This window comes from Varroa jacobsoni, unplaced genomic scaffold (genome assembly GCF_002532875.2).
Source record: "Varroa jacobsoni isolate VJ856 unplaced genomic scaffold, vjacob_1.0 scaffold_23, whole genome shotgun sequence".
Lineage (NCBI taxonomy): Eukaryota > Metazoa > Arthropoda > Arachnida > Mesostigmata > Varroidae > Varroa > Varroa jacobsoni.
Window position 1 is genome coordinate 79,138 of NW_019212925.1, and position 24,371 is coordinate 103,508.

Consider the following 24,371-nt stretch of genomic DNA (forward strand, 5'->3'; position numbering starts at 1 on the left):
CAAATCATATCATTTCGGAGCACTCGCGAAACTGTCGCCTAGTTTTATATGATTGTTTATTCGTTTCTGATAATATTTAGACGATTTCTGCGTATGTTTTTGTTAAACCTGCATTCTGTGAGAAAGACTTTGAGTATGCCTTCGGATAACCGCTAAAAATAGCTTATGTGATGAACAAAGTGGCATTTTTTCGTCTGGAAATTTTTGATAGCGCATAAATTATTTGTATCATTACGTTGCAGCCATGCTCTAGCACTCTGTAGACTACGGCATCAAGCAATTTTTGTACGAAATAAGCATTAGACCGTTAACTGCGGCAGCCACAGATTTACTTCGACAGACTAATGCTCAAATACTATTTCGTAATGTAGTTGTTTATTTTGTCAGCGTTTTTTACGGTTCCACTCGTAACGATGCTACTAGCACTTCCTAGAGGTATTTATACTGGAAATATCGTACGAAACCTAAAAAGCAGGCTCCCATTATCGTATAGTTATGAGCCAACACATACACACAGACGGAACCGCATCGCTAAACATCTCAGCGTCGCGGAAAGTTCGTGACGGGAAGTCCCTTGTAACACACACACACACACACGGAGGTGTCTCCCTATCGGAAGCACACGAGGCACACGTTCATCTGAGTTCCAGTTAGCGACGCAAGCGGACATTACAATTTCTTCTGCCAAAATGAGCCCTGTTTCTAGCTGACTTCGCTATTGCCACTGACCTAACGGAATCTGCTGTGTACCCCGCCAGCGAGTAATGTCAAAGTTGAACCCCGAAAGCCACAGAAGAAAAACATTTAGATGTCTCTCCCAGCAACTGCTTCGTCGTCAGCATTGTTCACTCGTGGTCTGCGGTGGGGAGTTAGTAAGATTTCTATTCGTGCTCGACGATGTCGCTACGAACCAACAAAAACCATGGAACATTTCGTGTGGTGGAACGTTAAAAAGCTGCCAATCGTTTAGGAATGAGCGAACTTCCCTGAGCCGGTTTCATCCTCCCACATAAGAGAGGCTGACTGATTGGGGAACACAACCCCTGAAATAGCAATGGCCATATATAAACTAAATGCGTTACCGGTTCGAAAACTTCTACGACGCGTTTCCGTCGTACTCGCACACAACTTATATGAAGCCAGTGACTCTCACATCGAATTAGGTACCATCTATTAAGCATCCATTCAACTGCGGTAAATCTAGACTTTGCCTTAATCAACTAGTTCGATATCAGTAAACGGATTATCGAACAACGGTTAAAGAAAACAATCATATCCGTATCGAATAACTGACACGTGAACCGGAACTTTCGTACGAGAAGTGGCTATGGGTGACCAGAATTGCATATGTTTGGGTGTTAGAATGAAACTAAGGGGCTTAGTGGCATGCTTACTTGTGTTCGTGTTGGTCACCGCCGAAGGTGCTTTTACTAGTGAGGACTTGATAAATCTGGAAAGTATAAAAGTCAGCGATGCTCTCCTACAAGAACTTCAGGATATTGATGAAGTACGAATTATAGAGGTGCCCCAAAATAGTCATGAGCCGTTCATGGGACAAGGAAATCAGAAGACAGTGCGCACATTTACTGGGATGCTATATCGAAAACCCGGCAAAGGTTTAGGTGAGTTCATGGACTGAAAACGATGCGTGTCCTTTAAGCTTGCTCAAGGACGCATGTCTAGTGGCGATGTTGATCATTGCATAATTGCGTCCGCTTAAGTGTTTCATGTCATGGATTTTAGCTTACAGCTATCTGAGATTGAACTTAAGTAATGCTTAGTTTAACCTAATGTTATTGTTCTTTTTTCGTCTTGGCTTCTGTGTCAAAATCTTATCTTATGAATTTTTTTTATATGTTTTACTGAACGTCAGGATAATATAAATACGCCCGTGTAAAAACAAGCGCATAACGAGCAACCAAAACAATATAATAATTTCTGTGAATAATCAAATTTAGCAAAAATGATCTTACAGGACAAGAGAATAAATCAACAGCGTAGTCTGTTTGATCTAATTAGAGGCATTCGAGAATAGTAAAAAGGGGTTGTAACTTAAATATATTCGCATAAACACAGTACTCCGGTTGCTTCCGTATATTGATACTGTTCAACTTGACGGGCGCGCAAAAAACGTTTATCTTCTTTGTGTCGTTCAAATAGTCCCGATTCATGAAATGTTGATCTACTTAGTAACCAATATCTTACGCCTGTATTCTCGGCTCAACACTGCTATCAGGTCCTGGTTCATTCGCGCAGGAGAAAAGACGCGAACCTGTTATAATAACAAGCGATCGAGACCAGATGATGTTCGTTAACCTGGGCGCCATCTTGGGCATGCCACACGTCGGGATTGCTCGGCTGCCACTTTCCATTCTCAATAATCAGCAATATGAGGTGGGTTGTCGCGCTCCGATGTTCCCATTAATGGAACATTAGTCTGTCATTAGGTAATTATTTGGGTAACAATGCCAATAGTCTCCGAATTGTCAGTCCCTGAATACCTCAAATATTCCTTAAAGTGGGCTATAAAAGCCTAAAATCTAATAAATATATATAATAAATACTTGCATTTACGAAGGGTTTTGCTATATCTTGGGTTCAGATAGGTACTATTTGAATCGGCATTTAAATGTCTCAAGGCCAGCCCACATCTGGTCAGTGGTCTCGTTTGCACAGGCGAATTCACGAATGAAACGTTATTGATGATCCAATGCTTGAAAAAACAAGATCGGATCGTTTTTGTTATACTATCTTGACCTCGAAAAGATCGTTTAAGACAGCTTCCTGTTTCGGTAACATGGAAATGTAACACAAGGGACCCTTTATCGCATGTTATCGAAATATAAAAAGTAGTGTCGATAAAGCTGTCGATAAAGAGGTCTGCTTGTTCCAAATTCATCGAAGGCAAAGCGCTAATTACCAAGTACAAATAACAACTTTACCTATGAGCGCTTGCAATGTAAACGAACTCTCTTCTCGAGTTATGTTTTCGAGAGTAAGTTAATTTCATAAGTGAATTTTCTTTTCTAAACCTACTGTTACGACAGATTACTGCTCAACATGGTCACATACGCATTGTAGAATTCGATATCAGACTTTAGACATTATTATCTTATGGTGTACTAAAGTGGTCCATTCTTACAAATAAGTTATGCGACCATCTAGCCAATTATATAAGTGGGCTAATTTTTTCCTGCAGGGTCGAAGATGGGTTGCGGTGCCTTCTATTCCGCATGAAACGAAGAATAAAGTTGTCAAGCTTCCACCTGTTATCCGAGTCACTCCGATTTCAGGAGTCAATATCAATTCGATCGATTCCAAGACTATGTCAACCCAGTTAGTTCGCTTAAACTCCTTGCAAAAGTCCCCAACGAACAACTCTTCTGGTGATAGCAAAGAAAATGCTTCCGGCACTGGACAAGAGCCAGCTAAAGACTCTAAAAACAATTCACCTCTTAATCTGAAGTATCGAGATCAGTACGTAGGCGATCAACAAAGGAGAGCCCAAAAAGGTTATTCTGAATCGTCCAACAATTCGTTCGTTATCCCGCAGCGACCGCCGCTACAGCATCTGTACCGAAACCAACATCTGGGCGTTTCGTCCCAGCCGATTCCTGCTGCTATAATGCCGCCAAAGTACTACCAGCCTTATTTACGACCTGTTCAAGGAACGACACGGCCTCAATTGCCGAACCACTCAATGGCGTTGCCGGCGAAAGTGCCACGTGTTACCTCGTCCTGGATACCTGTCGGCAAACCGCTTAGTCCCGAGGACTTTATGCATATGCCTACCTTAACTGCACAACCGATTCGGCGCACCCCTAAGATGCTTATTCGCCAACTGTTTGGCGGTACCCAAGACAATATCGTTATTACAACTGACAACAATGAACAATTCTTCCAGGTAATCATATATGAGCGTTACTGCTTTTTTTTTTTTTTTTTTTTTTATCTGACATTGATACGCGTAGACTGCAAGTGAAATTTCGATGAAGCGTTTCTCTAAGGAACGAGTTGACCATTACATCAGAATGTTGACTTATAATTAGCCATAATGTAACGAACTTTGAATATATTAAACGTTAACGAATAGCACCTCTTCTGGTATACTTTTATTTTTCGTTTACCCTCTCAATTTAAAAATACAAGTTGCGGCCATAATTATACGTTTTATGTGTCTTCTTATTTTTCTTACTTATAAAACACAACCAAGAAACTTCATTGAAAGCTGTACGAGTGAGCTGCAAGTGAATTACTATAAGCCGATTCGTAAATGTTTTAAACTTTGCTTTCGCTAACTAGGCATTGCTTCAGAATGCTGGTCCCCAGCACGAAACGAAGTGTGTCCATGCCCGGGTTAGAATCCTAAAATATTACATATTTCTAGATTGACTTTTGTCTTTGGCAAATCTCTAGCGATAGAAGGATGCAAAAATAAGCGTTGATGAATATTTAGCAGTGACTCCTTATTTTCAGGACGATGCTCCACTTGTTCCAGCGCCCTCAGCGGTCGCACCTGTCATAGCGCTGCTATCGCCTGTTAACCTAGAAAGAGGTGCACTGCGGTCGGTGGTACCCTCTAAAGAACTGCACAGAAACGCAGGGCTTTTGTTGGATCAAAAACGTCGATATCCTTCATATTTCGGTTAGGTGACCGTTTGATTAAGTATGGCACGTACATGCGCAGTATAGGCAATTGATACCATGTGTAGGGGATTGTACCAAACTGAACAGGAAAAGTCCGCACTGCAGCATTTGGCGTGAATACTCGATGGGTATTAAAATATATACACACCAACGATCTTAGATGCCCTCCATGGTCCAGCTTTGTTCTTAAAATATATATGTATATGAGTCATTAAACGCCCTTGAAGATCAGAGGGCCACCTGTAATGCTGATCTGACGAATCCTGATCGATCAGATGTATTGTTTAAAGAATAGAAATCTGAGTTGCTTAAATGGTCACGAGCTAAAATGGGCATGGCACGGATCAGGGGGGTATGTCTTAGTGTGATTCATTGAAATGCGGTTCGTCAGATTAAAAATGAACTTCTGAAAAGTAATATCCTTTTTCCTACCTGCCTTCACCCTGCACAACATAGATAAAAAAAAAAAGAAATAGTTGTTTATGTAACATACTGTGCCTATATTTATTATTATGTTACAATTGATGAATAAAAGCAATCTAAATGGTGTCAAGAGTGTCATCATTTTTCTAATGCATAATTAAAGTCTAGCCTAAATTAACTACCGAAGTGTATGACTGCCAACTCTATTATTAGAGATACTATTCAACACGAATAATTACGATTTCTATAGAATAAAAATACTCTAATAAATAAAAATACTTAATAAAGAAAGTAGAAAATATATTTGTAACATTTACAAGGGAACTAATTGTTTCACTGCAATGAAACTCTATGGAGAATATAGTTAATATTGAACACAGTTCTCTATGAGCGAACGCTAGCAAATACATCGACGCCCACAAGCAACACCGAAAGCCACCATCAGGAGTACTCGCACTCACGTAGGCAGCGTGTAGATCCGCTGAAGTTACATAAGACAAGGGTTCTAATTTTACTAAAGGCTTTTGTAAATTCAGTTAAACAAGACCGCTACTCTCCCGCCCTACCAAGTTGACACAAGTGTCTTTATTGCTATTGACTATTTTAACAGCAATCTTAGAAAGCCGCTTGCACAACGGTGTTGTCATGGGCTTAGGATGGGTGGTAAATGGTCGTGATGATTCTAACTGTTCAAGAACTCGTTCGCGCAAGCAACGTTTAGCCATGCGTATGACCACGTAGACATCATTTCTATCCTTTTTCTTCAAATAGAAAGACCTTTTTCCTTATTCTCCTCGCTCTGTTTTTTGATTTATCAGACATATTGCCGCGACAAATCTAGTAAAATAATAAAAATCTAATAATAACAACTCTAAAAATTGCCTTTAGATTTCTAATTTTTGTCCTGATTTTCTATCATCCGCGCATGCCGCAGAGACAAAATTAATATCGTACTTCGAAGCATCGTCGATCCTAGCAGCCTCGTTGCCAAGGTCAAGACTAAGTGTAAAACAAAAATTATTACATTAAGAGTTTTTATGGGCTGAAATGCGTTGCTGTACTTACCTTCAACTGCCACATCGGTCTGCTATGGGCTAAGTGAGTGATTAATAGAATGGGTCGATTTGCCCAAATATTACATTGTCCCATTGCAGTTGTTGGATTGTCTCGACGATCGTTGGTTACCGATGCAAAGCGGTGGCAATTGCTAGTAAGTTTTTGCGGTGTCAATTTGAAAACTGTGTAAAATTATCTACCGACTTAGCGTGATGTGTGTAAATTTTCTCCGTACAAACGATCGAAGTGTGCTGAATTTTACGTCCAGTACCGCCGTCAGGCATTTCACAAAGCGGCTGTGGAAAAACGTGTGTCTACGCCCAGGTTTGGAGCCAGACCCCCAAATGATCCGACCTTGCTGTATCTATACCGATTTAGTGAATTTTTTATTTACATATTTAGATCGCTTCATGTACTACAGGACGCGGGAACAGACTCGCGTTTTTCAAGTAATTGCACGTATAAAAAGTTCCTTCCCGAAGACCGATGACTTCGAAGATATTCAAATCTGCTAATGAACTATTTGTTACACGTTTCTTTTACACTCGTATATAAGCGTTTACCTGAAAACCGTAAACGTATATTTGTAATCGAGTATATATGTAAAAGAAAACTATGGTGTATATCTAGTTTTTTTACCACTGAAAGAGATTTTTGACCTTGTTGATTTCTTGTCCATGCCAGTTATTGCGTTGGACCCTGTGGCTTTAAAATAGATTATATATTTGTGGCGGAAATTTCAGAATCGGTTCTAATTTTAAATAACTTCGGCTTGAATTGATGATGTACATCGTAACGTTCTGCAGGAACCGCGGGGGCTGCTTATTTGGCTGTGTCAAAATATGCGCGATGATTTTTACCATTTCGCGGGCTCTTAATAAAAATTATATATTCTTTTTAATTTATTTAAGATGAGACGAGTGCAGCTATGATGATACTTACTCAGGGAAAAACGCTTTTGTGTAGCATGCGTTGGGCCTGTATATAAAGTCCACGTGTCAAGGAGACGCTTTGCATCGTAACGTGCCGTTGCAAGCCCAATGTATCTAACCAACATCATCGTGATCATTTGTTGTCTGATAAAAAAAAAAAAACACTTTTTTTTTAATTATTCTACAAGATCGTATAGACTACTTGGCATTAGTGCACAAAATACATCGTTAGGTTGAGGTACGTATACAGTCTTGCATTGATCGACAAGTTACGAATGCTTGCTTTGTCCGAATTTTACCAATTGGTATCTCGAGAATTAGGCGTTTGCTACTTTCATCTATTATTCCGCCAACGTCAGAGATCATGTACATATACACCAGTTTTCACTCATGTATATATAATCCTCTTCAGCGGCCCCCTTGAATGAAATTCAGAAAGTCGTTGCACTCTAGTGTAAATTGCTCGTACTGTTGATGACTGCAATGAACAGCATTGTTTCCGAGTTCACCTCAACGATCGCATAGAAAGCTGAACGAATTTTGTCGTGCGTATCATGAAAATCTGATGCGGCTCTTCGGACCGGAGTCTGGCCAGCCATTGACGGATGCCCTTGTGAATTCTAACGTTTTTGTAGCGGAGGATTTCGGCGGCGAACTAAGACTAATGAATCTGGATTCAATAAATGATGGTCGAAGAGTTCACCTTGCGCTGGCCATATTATTAGGCTTAGTTAGAATTTTAGGGGATCGAAATATTTAATTCGTCCCTTTTGTCATCCATTGTGAAATGGTAAAGTGAGTTCAATTCAGTCGCTCATTTTGTAGAATGTAGCTAAATTTAGTAAACTGGCAAAAAATGGGCCAAATAGGAGATTTTGCCTTTTGGGCTCCTATTGGCAAATGATGTGGTACCAATTAGGAAAATGCGTCTTAACAATATAGTATCCATACGAAAAGATTTATTTGCCACATTCCAATATTGTAACAAATAACAAGAAATAACTGGAAAGAAAATAGTTTTTTTTGGGTAATTTAAGCTTTAATAACAGCTTTATAAAACATGTAAAGACAAAAACAATACAGTATCACTGTGAATGCTCGCTGCTGTACTCTTCAATGTCTCCACTAGATTCACAATAACGAAATGCTGTTTAAATCGTTGTTTTCAAAATGTCCTTTGAAGTGATGTCAGTAATAACGCGCAACTGTCACTTAACAGATAGCATCACTTTGGGCTTTTCCACGGATTCTAGAGCACTCGTGATATATTATTAATTTGTATTTACCCTATATGATCGATTTTTTATCACCCATAATCAATCGCTTTAGGAACGGCTCGACTCTGTTGCAGTTCCGTCAAGTTTCGCAGATGGAATTATTTTGTGTGGCAGCTAAACGTCCAACCTTTTTTTTGGAGCCTTCCTTCGAATAGTTCAACACAGCTGAACAGTAGATGTTTAGTTCCTTGGCAATACCATGGCTACTTGTTACTTGTCAACTTTCGCAATATCTTTACCGACGTCTTCGTCATTACCTAACCACTGCAAGAACAACATTTAACGCACGTCGGAGTTTCGACAGCGAAAGCGTCAGAGCCTCTTTTCGGACCGTTTCTTCTAGTAACGCATCTGGACCATAAAAAGAATACATCTTTATATGAGCTTGTGTGCCCCTATCGTAATAACACTGTAAAATATAGTGAATCGTTACACGAATCTCATTCGTGTTTCAACGAAGTAAGTTATACCATCTACTGCACTGTTAAATTTCAGTTTCCAAATGATGCCATTGCGACTTAAATTATCCAAGATGTGAGATTTTAAAATCACCGTTAATACTTACTTTTTCGACTAGCCCACACGTATGTACATATATTTTCATACTGCTGAAAAACGCTTATTCCGCCCTGTATATTCAGGTACGAACAAGCACGCCGTCGAACTTTATCTGCGTTCTCATTTCGGAGGGGGAGGCACATCTTCTAAGTTTGTCTATCTGTTTAAGGCCGCTAAAAATTGTTCATATCCAATCTGAGTCACTGCGTCAGATTGTCTCCATTTCGATTCCCTGCATTGTGAACCTGTCGCTGGACATTGTCCTCGCTCAGTTCAAAGAACTATCATCATAACTGTGCCATATAGTTTCGCTAGAGGATAAATCACTGCTGTAATCTACATTACCACTATAGGTAATGTATCAAAGACCCCAGAAGACTGTTTTAGATTGACGACTAAGAAATACCAAGCAAATAGGAAAAAAGAACATTACACTTAGCCAAACTAATTAAATCAAATTTAATATACGAGCAGTTATTTTCTCTTGTCTTCCACTGTATCACGCAAGCCTGCGGCGACGCCATAGAAATTTTGCTTTGTAGAACAAAAGAAAATGCTAGCTCCTTTTCAACCTATATGAAATAAAATAGTGTTTGCTTATTCTTATAATTTCTGTTTGCTGGTTGGATATGCCTATGCCGCGTAACTTAAACATTCGTCTTGCGAGTTCGCATTACCCTACTTGCTTGAACTCCGTAAAAAACTACTCATTGAGAATAATTTCGAAAGCAGACCCGGCAAAGATATGAGCTTCTTCAAGTATAATACAGGGCCAACTGCTAAAGAAGTTTGGCACAAATCGTGTTACTTCTAACGAGAGCGATAATTACTGTTACTGTGTTGTTTGAGTTGTTTTTATAGGAAGATATAGATTTTGTTCGCATCCCTTTTTGACAAACTGAATTAAGCTTAAACGGTCAACTCGACAAATATAAAATTAATAATGCATTATAGAGCATGAAATATGAGTGTTTTCACGAACCGCTGCAGGTTGACTTCTCTCGGTTAATATTGTGGAAGTTTGGAGATCGATAAAGTCAATGGGAAGAGATTTCACAGTTCACACAACGAAAGTACGTGACCCTCAAGGGACCTTCTGAACAATAGTCATCTACGAAATCATCGCTAATTCAATTTACTAAGAGGCTGACTCGTGCCGTAATTGATTATCATACCGTTTTTGGAAATGTATGCTGGTGCTGGAAAAGTGTTTGTTCAAGAAACACACATGCGCATGAAATGAAACTTTCATGTTAAAAGCATCTGTCAAACTTAAACTAACAAGCGTATCTGCATCAAAAGCATGAAACAGGAGCTATGTTTAAGATCAATAACCAACAAATAAAATACATACATCTAATCTATGCGTATCTCTAAAATGTGTTTTTGCCCTGCTAAGGTTTAGCGTATTGGAATTGCTTTGACCAAATCTACTTTAAGACATCGGTGGTACTGGAGTGTAGTCATGCAATAGACGCGTCTGAACTACATAGCTCGTATTTTATGTGCCAAGTATAATAATAATAACATTAATCAGAATCTGACGACTACTTCATATTTATGTCAGACACCTACCTCGTAGTATTCGATGCATTATAGGATATTTTCAAGACCTTTTCAGTGCGTCTAGACGTGTTGTTAACTCGGCCTTACGGCGTTTGTGGGTTATCAAAGTTGTGCGAACTACATAACGGTTGGCGTTTCTTAACAACTTATTTTTTCAAATAAACACCAAACGGTTTTTGGTTTGAACCACCTTCACGTAGTTATCATATCATGAGCGTTTGCTAACAAACCCGTCCACTGGGCAGGGATGCTCAGGCTGGCATTAAGCAAATACCTGGCACTATTTTACCGTATTAAATGAAGATAACTGCAGCTAGTTCAGTAAAACTACACAGGCATTGCAGTAGCATGCTACAACTTAGTGTTCACAGAAATTACATAGTAGTGATATTTTATTGACTATTATTGACAAAATATATAGGTCAAGCTATACAGAAACAAGAAAGACTAACAATGAAAATCTCATCATTTTCATGTCCAGATGTTGAAACATTTCTGTTTTTTTTTCTTCTTCTTCTTCTTCTTTCACAGAATTCACTTCTGTGAAATGTACGGAAACCTAACAATGACGATTATATTTGCGTGTATGTTGTGCGTGCACCTGCTATAAACGGTTCGTGTATCGTACGTAAAGAACAAACATCGTTTATTGTTATTTGCTTTAGAAATAACTAGCCAAAAAGTATTTAAATGACATCAGCACCATTGGGCTGTCCGTGTCATTAGCGAGGTTAGCAATAAGACAGATTCATGTTAAACACGCTTTGTTTGCTCGGTTGTTGCCGACGGACTTTCGAATGATTGGTCTTAGAAGCGTGCTGTTGTTCCCGTAATGTGATTTAAGGATGGCTCAATAGTGGTAATTTTGACAGTGACGGCCCTATTGGATTTGTCTAATCCCACCCGATAGATTCGGTTGCTGTGATAGTAATAATGTCAAGTGATTTGAGAGGCGTTACGAGTATCGTAAGCGTTCTCTCTATTTTCTAAGAACTAATTGCAAATAACCAAGGCAATGTCGGAGGCCCTGTTTACCGAACTACAAAGGGAAGCTAAGAAGGCAGCCTAATATTTTAAATTTATCTTAACTAGGATCCTAAACCTGATTGGTTCAGCCCGCTCGTCAATAGTTGACACATTGAAATAACTAAGAAGACGTTACTTGATTATATTACTTCCGGCAATGCACGGGGAAACTGTTCTGGCATAGCTTTGTAGATAAATAAAGCCACTTAACAAGACACCAATAGCCCCGTTGGCCATTACGCCACAAACACACGAGCAGCGCCAGCTTTCGGCTGAAAGCAGCGGCGTTCCATAGCCTAACACACTAGCATTTCAATTGACAACGCCTACGGATATTATTAAGGCTTATTACGGGAAGCATTCGACGGTTGGTAGAGACAACCACAGATGGTCGAAGCAGATGCGTCCTTTTTAGGCGAGTTTGAACCTTAGTTCTGTTCGCGACTTCAATGTATTAGAGATCGAACTGGAATTTGACTAGTTCATTATTTTACAATAATTAATTAATAATAATACGATTTATCGTGTCGGAGCCACTGTTTTTCTATTAGCTAAATTTAGCCTCGGTTCTATAGAACGCGTTTGAACTTAAGTAACAATATCGCAGGCAACGCGTTTCGGTCTTCGTGGCTCTTGTGTCGGGCGTCTGAGTCCTGTGGCCATCATCTCGTTACTCAGTTTGCTGACTGTAGGCAAACATATGCCGTAGGTTCGTATTCTGGATAAATATAGATGCCGTAATTTTATTTAGTCCGAAAAGAACAATGTCAAGCAAAGTTTTTGTTCGGCCTGCTATTTCTTGTTACTAAGGAAAAATATCGACAACTGATTCATTTGGTTTCGTGTTGTAATATTATGGGAATTTCTTACACTCTTTATATGATCTCATGATAAGTATGGTAAAACGGGTGCGATATCGAACAAATTACTACCATCACAACGAGTTCTGCCAGTAGGATGTTCCGTTTCAGAACGATTTATGTGGTCTCCTTGGTCGACCTTGCAGCAAAGCGATTGCAGCTTTGCTTCGTTAACTGATTCAGATCTTCGCCTGAGTCGTATCCAACTTCGGATTTGTATGCGTTTGATAATTTCGTGCGATCCGTCCACAGGGCCGCTGGTCTGAAAAGTCTCGTTATACCGTCAACGTTGATCGTTCGTACTACTACTGTTCCGTGGCTTTATATAACTTAAAATATACTTGATTTTTTCACTGTTCATTAAAGGTCTACAGTTTTGAAAGCCTATAGCAAACAGTTTTACGCAACCGACAGCTACAGAGGCTTGCTGGGATGATTAGGGCTACGATGCTACGGCATAGTTTTGTATCATTTTGAATTATTTGTAAGATTAAAAACCCTAATAAATAAGTATGGGGAAGAAATGTTTTTAGGAGAGCTAAATATTGGGGCTTTTTTGATACGATTATATGGGTGTTGAGCGTCATCCATGATCGATATACTGGTGCACCAAATCGCTCGATGAAAACTTAGTAGATAAAAACCTCTATGAACTTTGCGGAACAAGAGGTCCATTAATATGAGACAGTAAAGGGTGAATGTAGTTATTAGCGTTATTTACAGATCCACCGAACAAAATTTTCGGGTTAGGTATGGATGACGATGGAATACTTTGGGTGGAACTCAAATGCTCTTACATGGAATCCCATCGACTTCAATGATCTATCCCACTATTAGATGATGAAAACATCGGTCTTGACAGCAATTCTCACCACAAACTCGAAATGAACCAATGCCCAATCATTAGAACGCCTCCCCTTACGTAAGTGCAATCGGACGTGCGCGTACAGTTCAGAAAAAAAAACACGCACCTACGGCAAAGGCTTATCTATTATATTTGTTCCTTTATCTGATCACACTTCTCATCTGATAAATCCACCGTCCGTACACCACTTCACTAGGTGAAAAGCGAGCATTTATTTAGTTAATCGCCTATGATGACCTGTTATATACAAACTCTTACCTTGAGATTAACCTGCGTTCAGTTATTATTTTAAGTCTGTGTCGAATTTTGCTATCTTTATGCTAAAAAAAGATACAGACTGGTGATAATATCATTTGGTGTACAGTGGTGCCCCCAGGCTGCAATGCCTGTCTCGGAAAACTGGTTATTCCAGCAAATGAATTCGATTGCGAAACAAACATCAGCGCTCCAGGTCGGAATTTCGAAATACCACCTGTGTCCATAAGAGCAGGTACGTTTTCGAAAAGAGACTTCATGTAATCTGTATTTATTCGAATTGTAGTAAACTTTCAATTTCAAACATGCCTAAAAATGGGACCGAAAGTTAAACTAGCGAAGTCCAATTTGTTTCAATATATTCTTACCGAAAACTGAAATAGCAGGGACATTATGTAACATAATATATGATCGAATGACTATGTACCTCAATAAGATCTGCTTTTATTGTCAGTATCTCTTTTCAGTTGACCGACTGAAGTGAAATGATAGCGATACGTAGAATGATAGAAATGTTTAATCTCGATGCTTATGTTTCTCATTAACCGATAATTTTATATTAGATCAATCCTTAGTTGTGAAGTGTGATCATTTTTGCGCCGGTGTCTAACTAGAACACAGGTTGGCCATCGATGAAAAGAGATACCAGTTATCTTTATATAAGTTTCGTAGTGGAACTTTCTCAAAAGGCAGTAATATTTGTAGGCGAAACATCTCATCTATTCCTACTTGGAGAAATCTAGCTTGATTAGTTATCCTGTTAGCGTGTAGAAACATGTGCTGACGTTGGTTTCTGCTGAACGATTTTGCGCCAGAGCTTCATTAAATGTATACAAATAATAGCACGTATATTGCAAAAACACACTCCGCTTTCGTCACTGATGCCTCGTATCATAGTTAACGATTGCTATTAGATAGCTATGTCCTTTGATACGCAAGCTGGAATATCGACTGTATTCGGAATTCTGTCGAGATCTAAAGGTGAACTTTTTTTATAGGATAATTCTGCCGAAAATGATACTTGTGAATTTTCTTATAAAAAACGTTCGTTTCTAAATAATATTAGTCAACTGTTTAAAGATAAATTGAATTAATAAGTTGGTCTTTAAACATTAGTTAGAAACATTACAGAAAAGTACGGAATTTTCTCTGTAATTAGATGTCCTTAATTCTTAATCAGTTTGGCGCTGTTACTTTTCCTAAACGCTCTGTTTTATATATATTTTGTGTTATATCACAAATCTTGATGTTTAAGGGTAAAAAAAAGCGCCCAATCGGCCTACTAAACAGACAGCTCTGTTACCAAATATTACGTACCTAAGCAGGTGTCAATCGCTATCTATCTAGCCTTAGTGTATTATGCAAAAATACGCGTAGAAAAAAGATGCAATACAAAAAAAATTATATTTATATATAGACGGGGTGGCGATCTTTTCGTTGATTATCTCGAGTTTATGAAAGTCATTGACGAAGCTAATGTGAAAAATTTAGTGGGCATCCGCCGGAGTGCACGCCAATGGCTTTGTCAAAGCTTATAAAATTTCATTTATTTTCTATGAAACATTGCACTCAGGATTAGATGTTCCAGTATATAATGTATACTAATGTGATGTGTTTTTTTCGGAGTCGCTTACCCCAGCTCCTAGGATAACATGTAGGAATGCTGTGCTCAGTTGTCTCATATGTGTACAGATAAACTGATTCACAGACGTTGTATGTTGCGTCAAAGTATCTATATATCTGTTTCGTCATGCCCAAGATACATGGGAGGTCATCATTGGAAGAGATGTAGAACATCAAGCGTTATCAACTTATGTATATTGATAAGTGGTTTATATCTTCACTGAGCCACATTCAAGTTACTTAAGTTTATGATACATTTTTGTCAGCATTTAACTCATAATTTGTGCGTGTACTTCAGTTGACCCTGGCTCTTTTTTCTGAATTGCTGAGCTGCTGGTGTTTGCTGAATCTGTGATTGGATGCCGTTCCTAAGTCGGGTTTAATTTCGGAGCGGCGCCTCGTATCCACTTTTGTTTTGATCACCGTTGTCACCGTTCAGGTTAATACACGATCGTGGGAATCTTATGATTATCGTTAGCCTTCCGCAACTCTGTATAGCTTACCAATTCGCAAATCGTCAAGGGTATCGACATGTCAAAGCTACAGTTTCAACCAGTTTTGACAAAGTATCGAAAAATCTATTAAGTAAATGTAAGCGAAATATAGCCTGCAAACTCTACGGCTTCTAAAAAAAAAACAAAAAATAACGGGTTTAACTCTAAAAACCTGTTACAGTGAATAGTAAGGAGTCTGTTTGTACTGTTAGGTTAATATATGCTTAAGACAAGCGCTCTGCGACAGAGTCGTATCAACGGAGTTGTGGTATATATTGTTTTTTCAATGATCAGCTATTTTCAGTTCAATATTAATGTCTACAATCAATGTATTGGACAGGATAAGCTCTAACACATCATTCACGGTCGAAATTCGTGGCCGTCTCAGATCCAGACGTACGCACCACCCTTAGCGCACTGCCTTAAACCTCCACTGATTTTTATGCTGTTTAGCGATCTGGTTTCTCGTCAGCTTGTGTTCATGGTCTTATTTGTCTTCCTCGTTCCTGTGAACGAATTCTTAAACTCTACCTACAAATTGAACGAGTCGGTCTAAAAGAAAGCTATTTCGAAACTTGATTTAACAATTCCAGTAACAGAATATATAAGGTGTATAATAAGTCCTAATAGTAATAATAATAAACAAGGGAGACAAAAATTATCTGGGTGCAGACAAACTTTATTTTCTGTTCGAAGAAGCCAGCTGTCTTAAGGTAGTACAGGACCTACAACTTGAAACATGCATTCAGGTGATACCTAACGAAATTTGATAAGATCTTACAGATTGGTTTTTATCGCAATAGTTCTGTATGGGCCATATCCGTTGGGTATAATAACCCAGTCGGTGTGCGTTTTGGTTGAAAAGTGTGGCTTTCATACCATTGCATAGATTATGCAGTGACAGCAAACACTGCTAATCTCTTTAGCTATTCATGTTTACTTCTATTTGTAATCGTTATTTGTTCTTTAGATGCATCGAAGCAGCGCCGTTCAAAAGTACGTCGAACGAGTTCGAATCACTATGCTTGGCTGAACTTCGCAGACAGCTACCAATGATGATTTTTGGGCGGAACCTCGACCCGGATAACGACCAATTCAATTATAGCGCTCTGTCGACAATAAAATGGCAAGGCAGTTTGGCGCAAAGCACAAGCGGACACCTGCGTATTTTGCGCACTGGGCACGAAAGACAGAGTAAGGCGCACTGTGCTTTACTGTCAGGCGCTAACTAGCTGTCAGGGATAAGCAGGCACACAGAGAGGTATCAATGAATGTTAGTGTAAATGGAATGACGAAGAAGGTCAGGGGAAATTGGAATAAGGTTACGGCCTCCTTTGAGGACATTATGAAAAAAGGAACAGCTCGAAAGAATGCGCTGCGAAAGACTAACGGAAGGACAAGCTCGAGACGAGCAGTCGGCTTTTATGAGCAGAGCACAACACCCCGCCCGGAAGTTAGTGTACTTGGGAAGGAGGGAAGCCCGAACGGAGGATGGACCGGAATATGACAGAGGGGATAATCGTCCAACGCCTGTCCCTGCAACATATGGTTTCGAAGTAATATTAAACTATATCCCGAACCAAAGCCCAAGTCTTCGAGGGTCCAGGATTTAGCGGGTAAGAGTCCCACAACATCAGACAAACTACAGAGTTGTGAAGTTTGGTCTGCATGATGCATTTGACCTCAACCTCAAAGAAAAAAAAAGTTGTAAGACTGATACTCAGTGCCCTTATTTTACTTGATTTGTTCCGCTTCGGATACTTCTTCCTGTGAAAAAATATTGATCGACACGGTTTATATATATCCCGATAGTTATTTTTAGTATGTAAGAATAGCGAAATAGAACGTACCATATATTAAAGAACCTGTAAAACCATTGAAAAGGACTGATAAAAATAAGGTGCGAAGGCGTTATACTGGGTTCATCGATTGTATCGAAGCTATTCTATCAGAGTTTCTACTCTCCGTAACAGTTAAGACAAAAACTCAAATACTCAATAATACGTGCTAATATTTGCCGCTGAATGTTTAAGCTTGCATTGCCCTATATAGGCCCTATATAAGGTCTTACTTTCATTAGTTTATTCTATGTAAGTATCTCTGAGTTGTCGAACCTTTCCGCCAATAAAATCGTGACGTGCAGTTCTACTTATTGAGTATATCTATCGCTGCCATACCTGTTACGTCCAGCAAACGTAATGTATTTATATAAGGGTTGGTATCGTGTAAATAACGTGTGTGAATGAATTAAAGCTATTCTTATCTACCAATCTAAATATAACAGATCCCTTCGTTCGTTCTAAGGCCTGTTGGAGCTTCATCCATCACAATGTCAACTTGCTTCCATGCTCTGGTTTTTGACAATCGTTGAATATCTATTTGCGTTTTTTGTCATTTGCATTTATAGAAGCCTTTATTCTGTACGCTTTTTCGCGTAAACTTGATACGGCAATGTAGCATCCTCCTTAGAGAAGTAATATATCAAAACGAATAAGGAGCATCCCACATTGTAAGGCTGTGTTTTACTGTCGAGTAAAGTTCTCAATGAAAGATAACGCCCACAAATATTAGCTAGAGTGAAACCCACTGGGAGTATTCGACAAATACCAGAACAGCGCCAATACTGGCCAATGACACAGATTGGAAAAACTGCTTATTAAGCTTTCCAATCGGCGACTGTTGCGACTCTCTATCCGTTAGCAACACAAATATAGGCTATATATATTACTGTTATTATTATGTGATAAAGGCAAGCGAGAATCCAACTTACCTTCCCGGGAGCTCCGAAAGCACAAAAGTGAGAACGATTTTTTAGGTTCGATATCGCACTGTACAAGGAGGAGCAACTTCGAACTGTAATTCCGTAACACCGTAACGCGTAAGGGTTGATCTCGTAAACTTAAAAACGTTCGAAATTCAATGGCGTCACCAGCAGCGTCTAGCTATCGTCGAACTTCGCTGCGTTCTTTGTCAACAGTCATTGTGCTTATGGTGCCTTTGCTGACTATGACCAAGATCATCCCACTTGCACGAGCTGCTAATGATGCCAAGTACGTAACAATGAGGATGAACGTGCGAGTTGAACCCATACGAATATCAGTAGTTGTGTAATAGATTTCGAAAATTTTGTGTGCTACACTTGTTTTGAAGCTGTATATAAAGGTGATTGCTCGGTCAAATGATAGCGTAGGAGAACGATTTCGCATACTCATCTCTAGGACACGTAAAGGTCAATGTTGAAAACGTCGCGTTGGAACGAGCCAGTCATCTGGAACGATGCCTAACCAGAGCGGTGCTAGACATAAAGCTCGAATGAATCAATCGACCATATTTCGAAAAGTATTTCTGGGTACGACGAGACGCTCGTATTGAAATATAATTCATACCCTATTTGTACATGATACGATCTAGCGGTACTCGACTAAGTTCACCACAGGAAGATTACTGAGTTAACGATATGTTAGTATCTGCTAATATCTATTTTGCGTGTTTGGCCTAGATATTCTTCGGAAGTGAAGTTGCTCGACTACTTTCGAGACTTCGATGTTCACGTGCCGCCCGTGGACAGTGCCAGTGATCTGAAGAATCTCCTAATCAACATTACGATTAAACGTACGACAATGTTATTATAAATATTCTCTTATTAAATACTGTGAATAGATAATAACGTTTTCCGTATGTAGATATCATATAGGTTTTTTTTCTCATCCAACTCTGCCAGGCCGATGTATAGGTTATAGGCGCATATATTATATATAGATTGATCCGGTAATCGGTCAAAAACAACTATTTTCGAATGAAGATGACAGTTGAACGTAGTGTCGGACAGGCAGACATCACCAGCATCAGTGTACAAAATACATACATATATGTCATTTATTGATGCTTTTAGCATACCCCAACTATGAAATGAGCATAAATTAATAATAATAATCTCATTATAATAATGGCATTCGTATAGAAATAGCCAAATGTATTTTTTTAGATAATTAATATATAACTATTGCGTAACTAGCAAAATAGGTAAGTGATATATAATAATGAGGCCATTTAGTAAATAGAAGTGTTCCAACACTAACATCATTGCACAATATAATGGAGAGCTGCAAAATTGCTTAACGGTAGCTTAACAGTAGGCTATTTCAATCAGAATCAAGTTGAATAACAGATTTTGTGTCAAGATTTCTCCTAGCTTTGAGCTGTTAAGGCCCATGTCTAGCATAGCCATGTCTAGTAGGATCGAAGAACCAAGCGTTACCAATTAGATATTATAGCACTCATCCCCTTAACACCCCTCCTCCCAAATCTTAAAGGACAAGTGGTTTCTTCTTGGCCAGGTCCTTAACAATGTTAAATTATCATGTTAGTTGTTCTAAACATTGATAAATATCTGTCTAGCGAACGAAATTTTCGGTTTGACTGTGGACGAACACCAAGACCTCTGGATCGACCTTTTGCTTTGCCTCTATTGGAACTCCAGTGCTTTTACATGGCTGCCTTCGGATTTCGGCAATATCACCTATATATCATGGAAGAAGAATCACATATGGACTCCCCAATTTACCTCCGGAACGCACCTCTTCCTCGGTGCTGATGATATGAAACCTAGCCGCGGGAAAATGCTCGTTATGTAAGTCATTTAAATTCTGTTGGGTCAGAAAACGAAAAATATGGTTTTTCATCAAGCCGAACGCTTTCTGCAGCCCCCCCGGCTGATCGCATAACGTAACACTAATTTGCTGAACCATTACTACTGTTATTAAATAATAAACGTCAAGACTTCCTAGCTCATGGATTAGTTGTCGCGTAGTCGGAGTTATCTGCTTTTTGATCCGCACAAAATTTGATCTCAACTATTCTATTCAATACCTTTCATTGAAACCTATTTTTGAATGCGCCAAGTGTTTTGCCGCGGCCTTGGCATCTTTCAATTGTTTCGGATGCGCATAAACCGAAGCTATTTTGATAATCAATAAGTAACTCCGGTCAGTGATTATCATATAACGCTGTTTTTAACTGAAAGTTTTATTGATTTTCACGCCACAACGCGTTTGCTACGTCCACACTTTTCATCCCCATTCAATATATCTAGGATCCGTTGGGACGGCCTGACAGAGTGGTGTCCGCAGGTCCGGCTTGTGTTGTCGTGCAAAGAGCAAGCCAACGGCTTTGATTCTTTCCCTGCGGATCAGCTAAAGTGCGTTAGCGACATTTCCAGTATTGATACAATACACAGTGGGCAGTACGCTAACATACACAACTTCACGTACTCTAAGCACGATTTCAGGTAATTTAACAACATGCCTTTTACTATGGGTTCTGTTATCTCTATCGGGTAGTACACATCATCCAGTAGTTAAATACTACACTTTAATTGGGTCCCTAATTCAGAAACGATCGGTGAAACACACAGGTTCATAGCAGTTTGCTTCTTCTTTTGCTGCTTATCACAAGGAAATCAGTCGTATAGCTAGCGAAATTACGTTGCAGCATCGCTAAATAATCTGTAAATTGGACGAGACATATAAAATTGTTAATTTATTTTTCCAGACTGCGGATTTAAAATGAAAGTCATTATGGGGTGCACGATTAATGAAAAAAGACTACCGAACTGATACATATTGTGGCCTCATTTCAGGCGAATGGGTGATTTATTTGGTAATTCAGGCTATCGTCTTCAGTACATGCGGACGGAAACTACAAGTAAGCAGAATAGGATTGTAGTCGGCATCCGTCGCAGTGCCTCTCAGTGGCTTTATCAGGTTTGAGCTTATGAACACCATTGCCGCCAATCACGCATAATATTGAAGTACGTATTGAGTAGAGTTAATCGAATAATGAAGTAACTCAAATACAAGATAAAACGGTTAAGGTTCGTCGTTTGCGTAAAAAGTCTGTGTAGGGTACTTAATCTGCAGAAGTAAAATCTAGACCAAAATTTAGCACGAATTACGATTCTTTCTACAAATATGCGATCAGATCACCCTCCCGATCATACTGATGGCGTTGCTCTGCATAGTCAACTTGTGGCTGGATGCAGCTCCTCATGAAGACCATGACAGTCGCCGTCTCACAACAACCTTCGCACTAATTATTTTAAGCATGCTTATGGTATGTATCGCATTTCTGATAATCCTAGTTTATCTTCTGGTAGTGCTCATGAATCTGATCATTTGGCCATTATGAAAATGACAAGCTTCGCACCATGATCAGCATCTCCCTTTGTTTCTGTCATACCATTTCAAGATGCTATGATCATTCAGCTGTAGACCTGCCGTACGTTTTCTTTACACAATTAAGTGTACTTCTGTTGTTGTTGATATTTTCTATAACGTTAAATATCGTCTCGTGGCGGTCAAACCAGCGATTTGTTCTATTGCTTACATCTATTATTTCTATACGCTTTTGCATATGCACTAGACTTCAGTAATAGGCATATATATATATATATATATATATACGGCAAGGAGATATATAAGCTATTCTACGGGCTAGATTTCTTTTCTATTTCTGATTGAACGTTAGATTCAAATGTACTCGCCATTACTGATTCACTGCTCGAGACCTCCATTTATCCTGACACTTCTCGCTCACCTAGTTTATAGCCAGTCCTTCTTTGCTGCAAATTACATCCTTCTAATACATATCGACAACTGCGACAAAACGCCGGCCTTGTACCAGCGTATCCAGCAGGTGCGTTCTTATTTAGGCTGTCGAACCTGCGTTATAGGTATTGAATAGAAATTGTGTCCTTTGAATTTTTGTCCTTGATTAAGAAAACGTTATCGATGCCATATCAAAGATGCTAACAACAATTACCTTAAATGCCTATACGATACTATCAGAAAGTAAGATCGCTGCATTTTTGAACCGGTTGCCCTAACAGCCGTCAAGAAGGTGAACTGTACCTGTTCCATTGTCAACTTATATATAATTAATGTTTGAAGCTAGTCCTTATCAAAGAGCAATATCACATTAGAATAGATTAGCGTGAAGTATGAGTTCGTTTGTGACAAAGGTATGGTATAATTGTTTTTGTTATGTTGAAAGGGTAGTAAACAAGTACGAGTTTTTCATGGCTGTCGGTTTGATCTAAAGTGGCGGTCAATCAGTAATTTCGAACTTTTTGTTCCGGTTCCTGCTGTCCCGTATAGATGTACGAGCGGAGTGGTGCATACGGATATGCTAGATATGTTCGAACTATAATGTTTGGCTGGACTTTCGAGAGATTTGATAAAGACTGCGAGAACAACGTTGGTCGTAGAGAAGGACACGTTAAAAACCCAGCAGGAAGTCTAGCAGGAAGAGTCTTTCTATTGGTGAGAACGTGCCTCACCTTTGACATTATTTTCAATCTATGCCGGTTTGGATTTATATTTCTTTAGCAATCGATTGTAGGGCATCGGTTAATTCTCAAACAAAAAAATAACAGTGATAAAAGCCGACTTTGGAAAGCTGCAATGAATACAATTATCGCAATTAGAATATTCTTGTGAAAACCAACCTTCCAAAGTACAAAAAGATCGCTAATGAAAATGAACGATTTAAATTGATGGTGGTCGCGCAGCTGAAAAGGGGGACCAATGATAGAAGAGAAAATTGTTTATATATCGAAGTTTCGTGCATGTACGATCTTGCACGTGTATGTGACGTCGAATTAATCGACTCCTAAATCCTCAACCCGACCGGGTTGCGGGAGGCATCTACTTGTTTGATGAAAGCAGCAACGATTTCGGTATTACTACAATAGCCGATTCGCGACCTAATTGGATGAAAAAGTGTATGGGTGTATATGCAAATGATGTATAATAAAGATAGGAGGGTGTTTGCTTATTCCATATTATTTGCGTACCCCTAAGTGATTTGTGAGACATTTTTGCATATTTCAGCTTAAAAACCATTACTTTTTGTATAGCAAAAATTTAATCTGTTCGCTGCATCCTTGTTTCAGTGCATTAGGAATAAGTACAAGAGAGACTGGAACAGGCCAATCTCAGTTAATCCTACTTTTTGAAAAGCCCCCTGACAACGTAGATAAGCAGATCCCAAACTGAGACCTAGCGCATTAGTGAACCGTAAGAAAGCAGGCCATTTATTGTGTTCGTTTTAACCAATTTGTGCATGCGTTACGAAGTTGGATGTTCGTGGAATTGATGCAAATCATCCGGCCCGCCCAGTTACCCACTTCAGAACAGAATGATTCCGCCGAACGTCATTGTCACTACAATGCGGCGTAATAATGTCAAAGGAAACCAGAATCTGCCATGTTTGATGTTCTATTTTTTCTTCGAACAATGAAGTAGCATGAGATATATTAATTCATAGCCCCCCCCCCCCCCCCCCCCCAAAAAAAATGATTTTTTTTCTAAGACAGTTCTATTGAGATAAGGATATCCAACTCTCGTGAAGTACAAGGGTGCCTGTGATGTCAGTCCTATTAGCTAGTATAACAATTAGCATTGGATTGGTGTCTTTTGCTAGAAATGGAGGGTTCGCCTGTCATGGTCAACGAACTGCAACAAAAGTTCAGTTTCAGATAGCGACGATCAGCAGTTCCGTGTAGTTGTTTACTATTGAATTTCAGGTTGTGTCCATTGATATGTTCAGCTATTCAACGTATGGGTTATCATACATGTTCCCGTAATAGAATTTACGCTAATGCCAATCTATTTTGCCATAACGATTGCGCTTTCAGATGAAAAAATAATGCCTATGGTTATAATCGCTTTTTACATATTCTAATGGTATTAACATCTGCATTTGGTACTTTTCCTTTTTTAGAATACATT

At 39.1% G+C, this 24,371-nt stretch overlaps 2 protein-coding genes and 3 long non-coding RNA genes across 7 annotated transcripts; 3 read left to right on the forward strand and 2 right to left on the reverse strand.

Annotated features, from left to right (window-relative positions):
* The first annotated feature begins 21 nt into the window (after positions 1–21).
* LOC111258643 (uncharacterized) lies at positions 22–5,196 on the forward strand. 2 transcript variants are annotated; one of them, XM_022830088.2, is made up of 4 exons: positions 22–1,622; positions 2,237–2,394; positions 3,554–3,904; positions 4,477–5,196. In XM_022830088.2, exons 1-4 carry the CDS (start codon positions 1,328–1,330, stop codon positions 4,648–4,650), a joined length of 978 nt encoding a protein of 325 aa, XP_022685823.1. In that variant the 5' UTR covers positions 22–1,327; the 3' UTR covers positions 4,651–5,196. The 2 variants fall into 2 exon arrangements, with proteins under 2 accessions (XP_022685823.1, XP_022685813.1); XM_022830078.2 differs by having other exon boundaries at positions 23–1,622; positions 3,200–3,904.
* Positions 5,197–5,353: 157 nt separating this feature from the next.
* On the reverse strand, positions 5,354–18,478 carry LOC111258662 (uncharacterized). Its single transcript, XR_002679128.2, has 3 exons — positions 18,353–18,478; positions 7,069–7,202; positions 5,354–6,689 (listed from the first exon to the last, which is right to left on the reverse strand). It is a non-coding gene; the product is annotated as an uncharacterized LOC111258662 (long non-coding RNA).
* On the forward strand, positions 8,345–10,263 carry LOC111258669 (uncharacterized). The gene is made up of 3 exons (XR_002679132.2): positions 8,345–8,794; positions 8,977–9,246; positions 9,884–10,263. It is a non-coding gene; the product is annotated as an uncharacterized LOC111258669 (long non-coding RNA).
* LOC147754006 (uncharacterized) lies at positions 10,798–12,884 on the reverse strand. Its single transcript, XR_015310258.1, has 2 exons — positions 12,418–12,884; positions 10,798–12,203 (listed from the first exon to the last, which is right to left on the reverse strand). It is a non-coding gene; the product is annotated as an uncharacterized LOC147754006 (long non-coding RNA).
* On the forward strand, positions 18,353–23,425 carry LOC111258652 (acetylcholine receptor subunit beta-type acr-2). Of its 2 annotated transcripts, XM_022830100.1 has the most exons (8): positions 18,361–18,632; positions 19,082–19,194; positions 19,981–20,212; positions 20,675–20,869; positions 21,221–21,344; positions 21,562–21,693; positions 22,108–22,275; positions 22,737–23,425. In XM_022830100.1, exons 1-8 carry the CDS (start codon positions 18,502–18,504, stop codon positions 22,965–22,967), a joined length of 1,326 nt encoding a protein of 441 aa, XP_022685835.1. In that variant the 5' UTR covers positions 18,361–18,501; the 3' UTR covers positions 22,968–23,425. The 2 variants fall into 2 exon arrangements, 1 of the variants encoding a protein (XP_022685835.1); XR_002679115.2 differs by lacking the exon at positions 22,737–23,425 and having other exon boundaries at positions 18,353–18,632; positions 21,221–21,285; positions 22,108–22,247.
* The last annotated feature ends 946 nt before the right edge of the window (positions 23,426–24,371 follow it).

Coding starts and splice junctions, on each gene's coding strand:
- LOC111258643 (XM_022830078.2), top strand. CDS start 1,328: ATGGGTGACCAGAATTGCATATGTTTGGGTGTTAGAATGAAACTAAGG. Junction 1,623..2,236: donor AAAACCCGGCAAAGGTTTAG/GTGAGTTCATGG, acceptor CACTGCTATCAG/GTCCTGGTTCATTCGCGCAG. Junction 3,905..4,476: donor ACAATGAACAATTCTTCCAG/GTAATCATATAT, acceptor CCTTATTTTCAG/GACGATGCTCCACTTGTTCC.
- LOC111258652 (XM_022830100.1), top strand. CDS start 18,502: ATGGCGTCACCAGCAGCGTCTAGCTATCGTCGAACTTCGCTGCGTTCT. Junction 20,213..20,674: donor CGCGGGAAAATGCTCGTTAT/GTAAGTCATTTA, acceptor CAATATATCTAG/GATCCGTTGGGACGGCCTGA. Junction 21,345..21,561: donor CCTCTCAGTGGCTTTATCAG/GTTTGAGCTTAT, acceptor ATATGCGATCAG/ATCACCCTCCCGATCATACT.